This window comes from Ictidomys tridecemlineatus, chromosome 12, assembly GCF_052094955.1.
Source record: "Ictidomys tridecemlineatus isolate mIctTri1 chromosome 12, mIctTri1.hap1, whole genome shotgun sequence".
In the NCBI taxonomy this organism is placed as follows: Eukaryota; Metazoa; Chordata; class Mammalia; order Rodentia; family Sciuridae; genus Ictidomys; species Ictidomys tridecemlineatus.
Window position 1 is genome coordinate 103,102,520 of NC_135488.1, and position 12,233 is coordinate 103,114,752.

At 34.5% G+C, this 12,233-nt stretch overlaps 1 protein-coding gene and 1 long non-coding RNA gene across 3 annotated transcripts in view; one reads left to right on the forward strand and one right to left on the reverse strand.

Annotated features, from left to right (window-relative positions):
* Positions 1–12,233, reverse strand: part of Ubxn2a (UBX domain protein 2A) — a 37,655-nt gene that overhangs the window by 6,861 nt on the left and 18,561 nt on the right. For both annotated transcript variants that reach the window (XM_078029597.1, XM_078029598.1), the window contains 4 exons: positions 11,058–11,196; positions 5,494–5,600; positions 1,952–2,089; positions 247–405 (listed from right to left, as the gene is read on the reverse strand). In XM_078029597.1, the coding sequence (XP_077885723.1) occupies positions 247–405; positions 1,952–2,089; positions 5,494–5,600; positions 11,058–11,196 (543 nt within the window). The remainder of the gene's footprint in view (positions 1–246; positions 406–1,951; positions 2,090–5,493; positions 5,601–11,057; positions 11,197–12,233) is intronic.
* LOC144369435 (uncharacterized) overlaps positions 1–12,233 on the forward strand; it is a 29,280-nt gene that overhangs the window by 2,250 nt on the left and 14,797 nt on the right. The gene's annotated exons all lie outside the window — the stretch shown is intronic.

Sequence of the window (12,233 nt, forward strand, 5' to 3'; positions counted from 1 at the left end):
ATTTTAATATTTATTTTTTAGTATTTGGCGGACACAACATCTTTGCTTGTATGTGGTGCTGAGGATCGAACCCGGGCCGCACGCATGCCAGGCGAGCACGCTACCGCTTGAGCCACATCCCCAGCCACCCCCCCAAAAAAAAACCTTCATTAGTTCTTAAAAATTACTGTTGACTAATCTTAAAAGAAATGAAATTTAAATTTGGAAAAAAAAAAAATCAGGCAAATACTGACCCGGAAGACTCACCTATGAGATGTATTGAATTTCTGGACAATCCTTTTCCCATTGGCTAACCAGATCTGTATATTAGTGATGGGCTCCAAGTTGTTCAGTGAAACAGTAGACAAATTATTTTTATTTTCAACTTCAATACTCTTTGCTTTAGAAACAATTTTTGGTGTGGCACTAAGAAAATCCAGACAACAAAGTCAGACACAAGTTTTTCCATTACTATAAAAACTTTACTTTTAGAAAGACTTTAACTATAAGTCATTAACTATTTCCCTAATAACAACATAAACATATACTAATTATGTCCATAATATATAATGATTCTAAGAATTTAATGAAATTATGAATACTTAATTAATATGTAAGCTTAAAAAGTGCTATATAAATAAACTGCTGCTAGTATTATTTGAATAGTGCTTTACAGTATAGTAATTTTACAGGGTTGATGTATCTATAGACTTTAGCTTTACCTACTGCCTAGAATAAATTTGTAAAAGAAATTACAAGTTCTCTATAGATATAGTTCTTGGGTTATAAAGGAAAAGGAAACAGAGTATTTTGAAAGACACATCTAGGTATTTTTCTATGTATGAATGAATATGTATGCACTTTACCATTTTTGTATTGTTTGGTAGGACTGACCCCAGGGGTGCTTTACCAGTAAGCTACATTTCCAGCCCTTTTTATTTTTTATTCTGAGATAGCATTCACTAAATTGCTGGGGCTGGCTTTGAACTCACGATCCTCTTTACTCAGTCTCCCAAACTGCTGGGATTATAGGCGTGAGCCAGCACGACCAGAGTGCATTTTACCAATCTTGATAATTAAAATATGAGAAATCATAAAAACCAAAGTGATCCTATATCTAACTGTAGTAATTCCATCATAAGGTATAGTTAGATATGATAAAAATGGAAAACTGAAATAATTAAAGCCTTTTGTGTCAATATTAACGTTATCAGACTTTTTCTTTTTTCTTTTTTTGGGCAGCACCATGGATTGAACACAGGTGCACTCCACCACTAAGTTATATCCCCAACCCTTTTGATTGTGAGACAGGGTCTTGCTAAATTGCCCAAGCTGCCCTTGAACTTCTGATTCCCTTGCCTTAGTCTCCTGAGTAGCTGGGATTATAGGTGAGTGCTATTGTGCCTAGCTTTCTTTTCTTTAAATTTTCTTTTTCAGTACTGGGGAAAAAATAGAATTGTAATATTGAAAAGTTAGCATGGGTACTCTGTAGCACTAATGGCAAAGCTTGGTGGTAAAAGGGAAAGTAAATGATTTATACAATTTTGTCCTAAATAGGCCAGGCTCTTTTGACCTGATAAAACCAGGAAAAGTCTCTGTGATTAGTGCCAGCCTATTTTAATATCACTAAAGTAAATGTGACTTAGGAATCTCCATAAAAACTCACATAAAAAACTCATTTCTCGGGCTGGGGATGTGGCTCAAGCGGTAGCGCGCTCGCCTGGCATGCGTGCGGCCCAGGTTCGATCCTCAGCACCACATACAAAGATGTTGTGTCCGCCGAAAACTAAAAAATAAATATTAAAATTCTCTCTCTCTCCCTCTCTCTCTCTCTCTTTAAAAAAAAAAAAAACTCATTTCTAGTAGGAGAAATGGTAAGTTATATACATGTGTCTACATGTGTAAAATAATGTCAAAATCAATATTAGTCAAGCCTCTGCTTATGGCAAAGGCAGATAATAGACACACTTACCTTCCCAGTCTGTGACCCTGTCCTGAGAAGGGTTGGAACACAGGCTTTGTAGACACACAAAGTTCACTTTTTTTATCTTCAACTTTAACATCCACCTCTTCTTTATCAAAAATTCCTTGTAGTTCTGAAGGTAACTCCCTTGGAAGGCAAGAAAACAAAATGATAAAGCTTCTAATGCCTTTTCTTTCTCTGAAAAATATTCTGTTTTTATGCCAAAATATTTTATGTAAAAGAAATAGACAGGGCTGGGGTTGTGGCTCAGGGATACAACGCTCGCCTAGCAAGCATGTGAGAGGCCCTGGGTTCGATCCTCAGCACCACATAAAAATAAATAAATAAAATAAAATAAAGGTATTGTGTCCAACTACAATTCAAAAATAAATATTAAAAAATAATTGGACAATATGTATAACAAAGAAGCATAATATATCTCTATAATTAAATAACTAAATGTATTTAAGTACAGGACTTGAACTAAAGTCTTGGCTTTGTCTAACATACCAAATGCCTCTATTTTTTTTTTAATATTTTGGTTTTTAGTTTTAGTTGAACACAATACCTTTATTTTATTTTTATGTTGTGCTGAGAGTTGAACTCAGTGTCTCATACATGCTAGGCGAGCACTCTACTGCTGAGCCACAACCCCAGCCCCCCCAAATGCCTCTCTTTTGAACCACATAAGCTATAGGACAGCAGGGACCACATCTGTTTTATTCATAAATATATTCCGATCCCAGGAACAATATCTGGTAAAAAAACACAAATATCTTTTTTGATGTTAACAATGTTATGGCACATACTTAATATATAAGTAATTAATTTCCATGAGGAGGTTTCCACAAAGGAAAAACTATAAAATAACTGATTTTTTCTAACAAATAACATAAATTCACTTAATATATTTTAATTGTGTACATTTATTTATTTATTTGGGTACTGGGGATTTAACCCAGGGGTGCTTGGCTCCTGAGCCACATACCTTGTCCTTTTTTAAATTTTGAGATAGGGCCTCACTGAGTTGCTGAGGTCTCAAACTTGTGATCCTCCTGCCTTAGCCTCCTAAATTGCTGGGATTAAGGAGTGTGCCAGCCCACTAGGCTCTTGTGTACTTTTATGAAATATACTTTCACACATATATAAAAGTTTTAAATTTTTTATTGAATTTTTTTCTAAAAATATGTGAATTAAAAATGTAAATGTATAAAATTAAGATGTGAATGTCTGTCAGTTTGCAAACCTTGGTATAGACTCTCCTAGATTTTCTCTATATTTATTATTCCATATAATTTAATTGTTTTTCCATTTGGGTTGAACATCAACTCAACGAATGGGAGAAGATATTTGTAATCATGTATCTAATAAGGGAATTGAATCTAGAATATATAAAGGGGCTGGGGATGTGGCTCAAGTGGTAGTGCACTCGCCTGGCATGCGTGCGGCCCGGGTTCGCTCCTCAGCACCACATACCAACAAAGATGTTGTGTCCGCCGAGAACTAAAAAATAAATATTAAAAATTCTCTCTCTCTCTCTCCTCTCTCACTTTCTCTTAAAAAAAAAAAAAATAGAATATAGAAAGAACTCTTCCAGGGCTGAGATGTAGCTTAAAAGGCCCTGGGTTTGATGCCCAGCAACACACAGACATATGGAGAATGCTGGCAACTCAGTAAAAAGGCAAATAATCCAGTTTTAAAATAGGCAAAGAAAAAAAAATGACAAAATTTGACCACGCATTTTTCCAATGAAGATATGCAGCCAATAAACCATTCAATATTACTGATCAATAGGGAAATGCAAATCAAAACTGGAATGATATACCACTCTACATCCACTAGGATGGCTATAATTTTAAAAAGCAGACACTGACAAAGGTTAGTGGGGATATGGAAAAACTGCAAACCTTATACAGTGCTGTTAAATGGGGCAGCCACTTTGCAATCCAGCTTGGAAGTTTTTTGTTAAATTAAACATAGAATTAACATTTCCAAGGAGAGACAGTGGAATGAATCTGACAGAACTTTCCCATATACATATATGAATATACCACAATGAATCTCACATTGTGTACATCCACAAGAAACTAATTTAAAAAAAAAAAAACTATGGGTAAATGGCAGAAAGATCAGAAGAGGAAAGGGAGGAGGAGATGGGGAGAGGGAGATATATTCCATGGTTTTATAATTATGTTAAGATGAATTCGACTGTCATGTATAACCAAAAAGAACCAATAAAATGATAGAGTGCCTGCCTAGAATTCATGAAACCAGACACAAAAGGCCACACACCATGTGATTCCATTTATATGCAATATCTAGAATAGGACAATCCATAGGGATGGAAAGCAGATAACTGGTTATGAAGGGCTAAAGGGAAGGGGAAATGGAGAGTGACTTCTAGTATCAAGTTTCTTTTTGTGATAATGAACATATTCTAAGTGAAAACTGTTGCACAACTCTGTAAATATATTAAAAATACTGAATTATACACTTTAAAGGTATGAATTATGGTAACCTCTCAACAAAGCTGTTATTTAAAAATACTTAAATTCTAGAACAGTCAAAGGTGTTTTTATTTATTTATTATGATGTTTTACTATTTTGCAATACTGGGGGTTAAACCTAGGGGTGCTCTACCACTGAGCTGACATCCCCACCTTATTTTATTTTGAGATAGGGTTGCCCAGGCTGGCCTTGAACTTGCAATCCTCCTGCCTCAGCCTTCCAGCTAATTAGTATTACAGGTCCAGGTCTGTGCATCTGCTTCCAGCTCAAATACATATAAAAATAAACAGATAAAATAAAGATATTGTGTCCATCTACAACTAAAAAAAAAAATTTTAAATCCCTTTTGAATGTTAACAATGTTATGGCACATACTTAATATATAAGCAATTAATTTCCCTGGGGAGGTTTTCACAAAGGACAAATTATAAAATATGTGTTTGATAGGAATTGAACACAGGGTCTCATGCATGTCCTCATAGATATTTTTGTAGTAGTAAAATTAGCCTAAATTTCTAAGAACAATTAAGTCTGTATACATGTATGTATATATCTGTGTGTGTGCATACCTATACATACACATATAAATAAATAAAATAAATAAGGGTCATTGTTGTGATAAAATAATTTGTAGATATATTGAAATATTTCACAACGATGTTCAGAAAATAAACATGCATATTGTTTATAAATCTATACACGAAAATGACAACGAAATTCAACAAAAATGTTAATAGAGTTACTTCTGGGTTGTTAAATAACACTTAGAATCACAAATACATTATAAAGCACAATTTCATAGACTCTAAAGACAACTAAACATAAGTATCAAATAACAAATAAGAGGTTGATGAGAATTTAAGTCTCTAAATTTTTTAAAAATTATAGTGTGGCTTTCTTAAGAAAACTTGTCTTATAAAAAATGCTAATTCACAAAAGTATCTGTGAACGTATAGTGGTGTATGATCAACATTAAAAAGGATTCTTCCATAGAATCCTTTAAAGTTGCCTAAAATATCCTTCTATTTACAAAGACTGCTTACCCTTTTTTGATAGAGTTCAGAAACTGCTGACTTGCACCATCAGAATAACTTCTAAAATCATCATTGACTGTAAATCCATTTTTCCATAATTTTATACTTACATCTACCTGCAAAGCAGTAAGAAGAAAAATGTATTATGTTAATAAAATGTAATAGTAATTTAAAAGTTCTTTGAAAATTTTTATCATTATACATTTTATATATTAAGAACTCCAAATGTAAAATATAAAAAATTATGTCTATACATAATTCATATGATACGAATTATGTTTCATAATGAAGATAATTTAAAATAAATACTTTTAGAATGCTTTACTACTGAGCTACATCCCCAGCCCTTTTATAATTTTTTTTTTTTTTTTAATTTTGTGACAGAGTTTCGTTAACTTGCTTACAGCCACTCTAAGTTGGCTGCTGGAATTATAGGTGTGCACCATCATGCCCATCTTTTAAAAAATTTTATGGATTTTTTTTTTTTTTTGGTACTGAGGATTAACCCAGGGGTGCTAAACCACTGAGCCACGACGTCCCAAGCTCTTTTTGAGACAGGGTCTCATTAAGCTGCTGAGGTCCATGCTAAATTGCTGAGACTGGTATTGAATTTGCAATTCTCCTGGCTTAGCCTTCCAAGTCGCTGGGATTACAGGCATGCACCACTGTATCTCATTTTCTAATTGTACTCTTAAAGAGACAAAAAGCAACGACCAATTAATCACTATTCCCTCATATATAAAATACTATTGTTAGACTATTTTTATCAATATTTCATCTCTTAGTGTTTTCTGCTTATAAGAACAATATTTATTTACTCATTTAGTCAAAGAAGCAAGGTAAGTCACTATAGAAATATAGAAAGGTTTAGAAATACAGCAGAATGCATGGATGCTTCAGGCTGAACACAAGACTGAAAAACTAGACAATATTAAAAGAAGACCAACATCATTTACATTTATTCAATTTATTATACATTCAATATATGTTTAATGAGTGTGTAATATGTAACAGACACTCATTAAGGTGCTGGGGGAAAATAATAATAGCATAAACAGTTGGCCTTCTCTATCTATGGGTTCCACACACATGCATTCAAGCACCCACAGATCAAACAGGAAGAAAATTTATATTTATAATAAACATGTACATTTTTGTCATTATTCCTTACACAATATATCACACAACAACCATTTAATAGTATTAGGTGTATCTAGAGATAATTTGAAGTATAGGGGAAGAAGTGAGCAGATTGTATGCAATTTGAATTCCATGGGATTCAAACTGGGTGTGGGAAGCATGCACCTATAGTCCCAGAACTCAAGAAGCTGAGGCAGAAGGACCACATGATCTCAGGGATTTGAGAAGACTCTGGATAACATAGTGAGACCCCATGTTTAAAAAAAGAAAGAAAACTGAAAACAGGAACTTAAGCATCCTCAAGGGGTCCTGGGACCAATCTTCTGCCAAAGATTTACTAAATACTAAGAAATTAGAGTATTGTTAGTATATACGGTGTGCAGGTACATGCCCACACACAGTCGTATGTATATACATACACATAGAGAACACTGTATACATATTCAATGTGTACCAGACACTGTTAAGAGGCACTCTCCCTATGTAACCTTATTTATTCCTCCCAACATCTATATAAAGTAGGTATTATTATCTTATTTTTATGGACAGAGAACCAGAAACACAGAATATTAATTAAATTATCCAGTGCTAAACAGCTGGTAAGGTGTGGAGCTGGGACATGAACCCAAAGAGGCTATGCCCAGAAGCCATATTCTTTCCTTTTCAAGAGGTTGAAGGGTACTAGGGATTGAACCCAGCTCCCTGTGCATGCTTAGTCTGAGTTCCACAGTGAGGAACACTCCCAGCCCCACAGCCTGTCCTCTTAGGTCACTGTACTTTACTCTTCTTTAATGCCTGACAACCAAACCACCAAGTCTCTGCTTTCATGTACTCACATAAGACTGAGAACAAATAGAAAAGAGCACATAAAAAAGACACTGAAGAGAAGAAATTTCAAAACAAAATCCCCAAAGTGATCATTAATATGATCACATAAGATGATTATTCAGAAAGGGAGTGGAAAGGAAAAATTCCAGGAACAAGAGAGGTCTTGAAAACTGAATACAACAGAAATGAAGTAAAAGAATTGAATTTAAGGTTCATAAAACATTAAAATAAAACAATAAAAGTGAAAACAGAAAAAATAAGAAATGAAGAGGCTCAGTCCAAGAAGTCTAAGTTGGAACATTTACAGACAGAACAGGTAACAGAGGAACAAAAGAGCAACGAGAAAATGTCCCCGAATGGTAAGGCACATTTCTGGATTGAATGAGTGGAAAAGGACCCACATCATGGCCCATAAGAACACCAGGTTACAGGGAAGACTCCAAAAGCTGGCAGGGAGCCAAATGCTGCATACAAAGGCTCAGGTGTTGGAATGCCAGTCTGTCAATCAAGTATGAACGCAGAAAAGAGGAAAATTCAGGCTTACAGGGTTTTAACTCATGCATTCCTCAGGTTCTCTTTTTTCACACACACTTTTGCCTTGTTTCCCCCTCATCTGCCACCCCTTCCTCAATCCCTCAGGCCAAGGACCAAACCCAGGGCCTTGGGCGCTAGTCAGGTGCTCTGCCTGAATTAAATAATCCCAACCCCTGACATGCCACCACTCCCCCACAACCCGGTGAGCCCCCCAATACTGAGGACTGATCCCAGGGGCATTCCCACTGAGCTACGTCCCCAGCCCTTTTCATTTTTTATTTTGAAATATGGTCTTGCTAAGTTGCTAAGGGTGGCCTGGAATTTGTGATCCTCCTGCCTCAGTTCTCCAGTTGTTGGATTACAGGTGCATGACATCAAGCCTGCCTCCACATATACACTTTATCATAAATCTACCGCAAGAATTTCTTGAGGTAAAACCTTATTAATTTCAATGAAAAATTTAAAAGCAACATGGAAGAGAAATATACTACAAGGTCATAAAAGACATAACAGTGATAACTGATTTAATCCCAAATTAACTATGATAGACTAATGAGACGAAGTGGTTCAGGAAGAGGGAGAAGGCAGATAATGAGAGCTAAATCCTCATTTCTTTTCTTTCTTTTTTTTTTTTTTCTATTTTTGTGGATTGAACCAAGAGTTTCCTATATTGTATCCAAGCACACTACCACTGAACTTTTTCCCAGCCTACTAAATCATTATTTTCTATAATAAAAAGTCAACGCACATAGTTTGACAATCTGAAAAAAATCAACAGCTATCATTATTAGTATATAATTAGAAACATAAAGCTCATACCAAAAGAAATAGCCAGAATTGTAAGTAGCTGTCTCCTGGAAGTGAACATAATGGTCAAGGAGGAACAGGTCTGCTATTTTTTGATATAAGCCTATCAGAACTCTTAGATGTAAAATTTTTACAACTTTTTTCCAACTTTGATAAAATTTTAAATCAATTTAAAAAGTGAATCATAATCAAGGTTTTCTTTCACAAATACTTTTAATATCAGACTTCAAAAAGTGAGCTGAGAGCTGGGGATGTGGCTTAAGCGGTATCGCGCTCGCCTGGCATGCGTGCGGCCTGGGTTCGATCCTCAGCACCACATACCAACAAAGATGTTGTGTCCGCTGAGAACTAAAAATAAATATTAAAAAAAAATTCTCTCTCTCTCTCTCCTCTCTCACTCTCTCTTTAAAAAAAAAAGTGAGCTGAATTTTCATAATTGTTACTGCTTTTAGTTAGCTGTGAAGTGTTATTTTTTTTCCTTTTTAAAAATATTTTTTAGAGGTTGATAGATCTTTATTTTATTCATTTATTTGTATGTGGTGCTGAGAATCAAACCCAGTGTCTCACACATGCTAGGCAAGCACTCTATCACTGAGCCACAACCCTAGCCCACAAAGTGTTATTTTGATTGAAAAATATATATGTATTTTTAAATCAGCCAGGTGCAGTAGCATATGCTTATAATCCCAGTGACTCAGGAGGCGGATGTAGAAGAATCTCAAGTTTGAGGCCAGCCTGTGAGACCCTGTCTCAAAAAGAAAAAAAAGAGTACTGGGGATGTGGCTCAGCTGTAGAGTGTCCCCAAGTTCAATTCCAAGTATCACAAAACAACTGAAAAACAAACAAACAAAAAAACCCCTAACCACCTTGTAATATAGATATGTAGTTAATCAAAGCAGCTATTATTTTTAAACATATTTTGTAGTTGTAGATGAACATCATAATTTTATATTTTTTTTTATGTGGTACTAAGGATGGAACCCAGTATCTCACACATGCTAGGCCATAGCCTCAGCCCTCAAAGCAGTTATTTTAATAACTTTTCCAGGATATTCTTTTGACATGTCATCAAAATTTAATAAGTGGTAATACCTCAAAATTTAGTTGAGAATTTTAATGTGAAACCTGAAACTTTTTAGTGTTTTTTTTTCATATGCTTGTTAAATTAAAATCCTTTAATATATGTGACACTTTCACTTTTTAACTCATGCTTGATTCTATAATGTTCTATACACTGGTCATCTGGATAATACTGATTCCTGAAGTTCATTATATGATAAAGCTATAGACATTAAAATGACACTGATCTCATCAGGAAATTCTGTAAATGTTGAGAAGTTGCCAAGTACATGATTGAAATGTTCCAAAATTCTTATTTTTACTACAAAAGTTGGTTAAGTAAAATTTTACCATTTGCACACAAATACTAAAAGTTGAATTCCTTCAAGTGCCAGGCTCTCTTTATTTATTATGAGAAAATACCTGCCAAAATCCCACATTTGAATAACTGTAGTCTATGCATAAATCATTCTTTCAGACAAAAATTATATGCCATGAAAAAGCAGATAGTTCAAAAAAAAAAAAAAAAAAGAAAAAGCAGATAGTTCAATCTGTACCTCAAACAATTGCACTTTTCCATATGATATTTCTGTATACTGCAGAAATACTTTCTGTGGGGCTGGGGATGTATGTAGCTCAGTGGTAATGTGCTTGTCTAGCCTAAGTGAGGGCCTTCTAACTCTAGCACCACCAAAAAAAAAAAAAAAAAAAACAAAACCACACAAACACACACACAGAATTGCTTTATGTTTATTTCACATTTTGTCAAACAGAATATTAATGATATATATTCAATGTTTGGGATTAATAAATCTTTGATTTGCTGGGTGTGGTAGTAAACGCATGTAATCTCAGCTACTTGAGAGGTTGAGGTAGGAGGATCACAATTCTAGGCCAGACAGGGCAACTTAGAGAGACTCTGTTTCAAAATAAAATTTAAAAGTTTTACTGTTTCATCAGGGTATTAATTGAAACCAGTGTTTTTTCTTTATAAGAATACAATAATTTCTACTTCAATTTGCTGTCACTGCCTTGAATCCTGCTAAGATTTGCATAATTTTACCCATCATTACTTCTGCAACATCTATGAAAGATCAACACAGTGTAGGTGGTAAATAATACCTTTACTATTAGGAAAACAGGGCTCCTCTAAAAGATCCCTATTTTGAGAAATACCAGAAGATTAAAAAGTAATAGACATTTACCTCTTTCTTCTGTTCAGTAGGGGACAAGCATTTGGCACCAACCTTCTGGGCTTCCTCAAAAAGGCTATTAACAAAATATTCACAATTTGTTTGTTGATTATCACTAAGAGGTTGATTGTTGGATCCTGTTTCAGAAACCCTAAGCAAAGAAAGAAAGAAAGAAAGAAAGCACTACTCATTACCAGAGCTCCAAAAATATACAGAAGTTCTTCTAATTATGGGATGTTGAACTGAGATGCTACCTCCAAGTCTGTGGTTCAGGTCCCCTTCTAAGTTAATATAAAATGTCACTAAGATGTAGACCCTACCACCTATCTCACAAAGTGGTTGTGAAAATTAAATGCAAATACATATAAAAGTCTGTAGATGGTCTATAGTTAAGTCCTGTACACGTATTGGCACACAGAAAGCTTACAAATATTATATCATTATAATCACTTTGTACTTTCTGATATCTGCTTCTTTTGTTCAGAAAGCAGTTGGTGCTTAATAACTAATTAACAAACACAAAGCCGCTAAAGCTGAGCAGGTAGAGTAGCTTAATTTTTATTCCTTTATATTATCTATTAAACTTTATCTTGTGGGCTGGGGATGTGGCTCAAGTGGTAGCGCGCTCGCCTGGCATTCGAGCGGCCGGGATTCGATCCTCAGCACCACATACCAAAAAAGATGTTGTGTCCGCCGAGACTAAAAAATAAATATTAAAAAAAAATTTTTTTCTCTCTCTCTCTCTCACCTCTCTCATTAAAAAAAAATAAACTTTATCTTGTGAATTCAAATGAATAAGAAATAGTTTATAAGAGGTTCAGAGTCGAGTGAGTGGAGATACAGGAACAGATATAATACAAAATGAATATAATAAGAGATATTTATGAAATACAGCTTAAAAAATCAGAGTTCTGGCTTCACTGAACAGGTGACAATGAGTTTCACATGTAAGAAACTATAAGGGGACAGAAAAAAAAAGGGTAGGAAAGGCATTATGAACAATTCTATCCCACAAAAAAATTTAACTTAGATAAAATGACTAATTCCTTGAAAGGTAGAATCTATTGAAATTCACTTAAGGAATAACAGAAAATCTGAATAAACTTGTGTATTAATGAAATAGAATCAATAATTCATAATTTTCTAAAACAGAAGCACACAGGGCTTGTATGCGTTCACTTATTAATT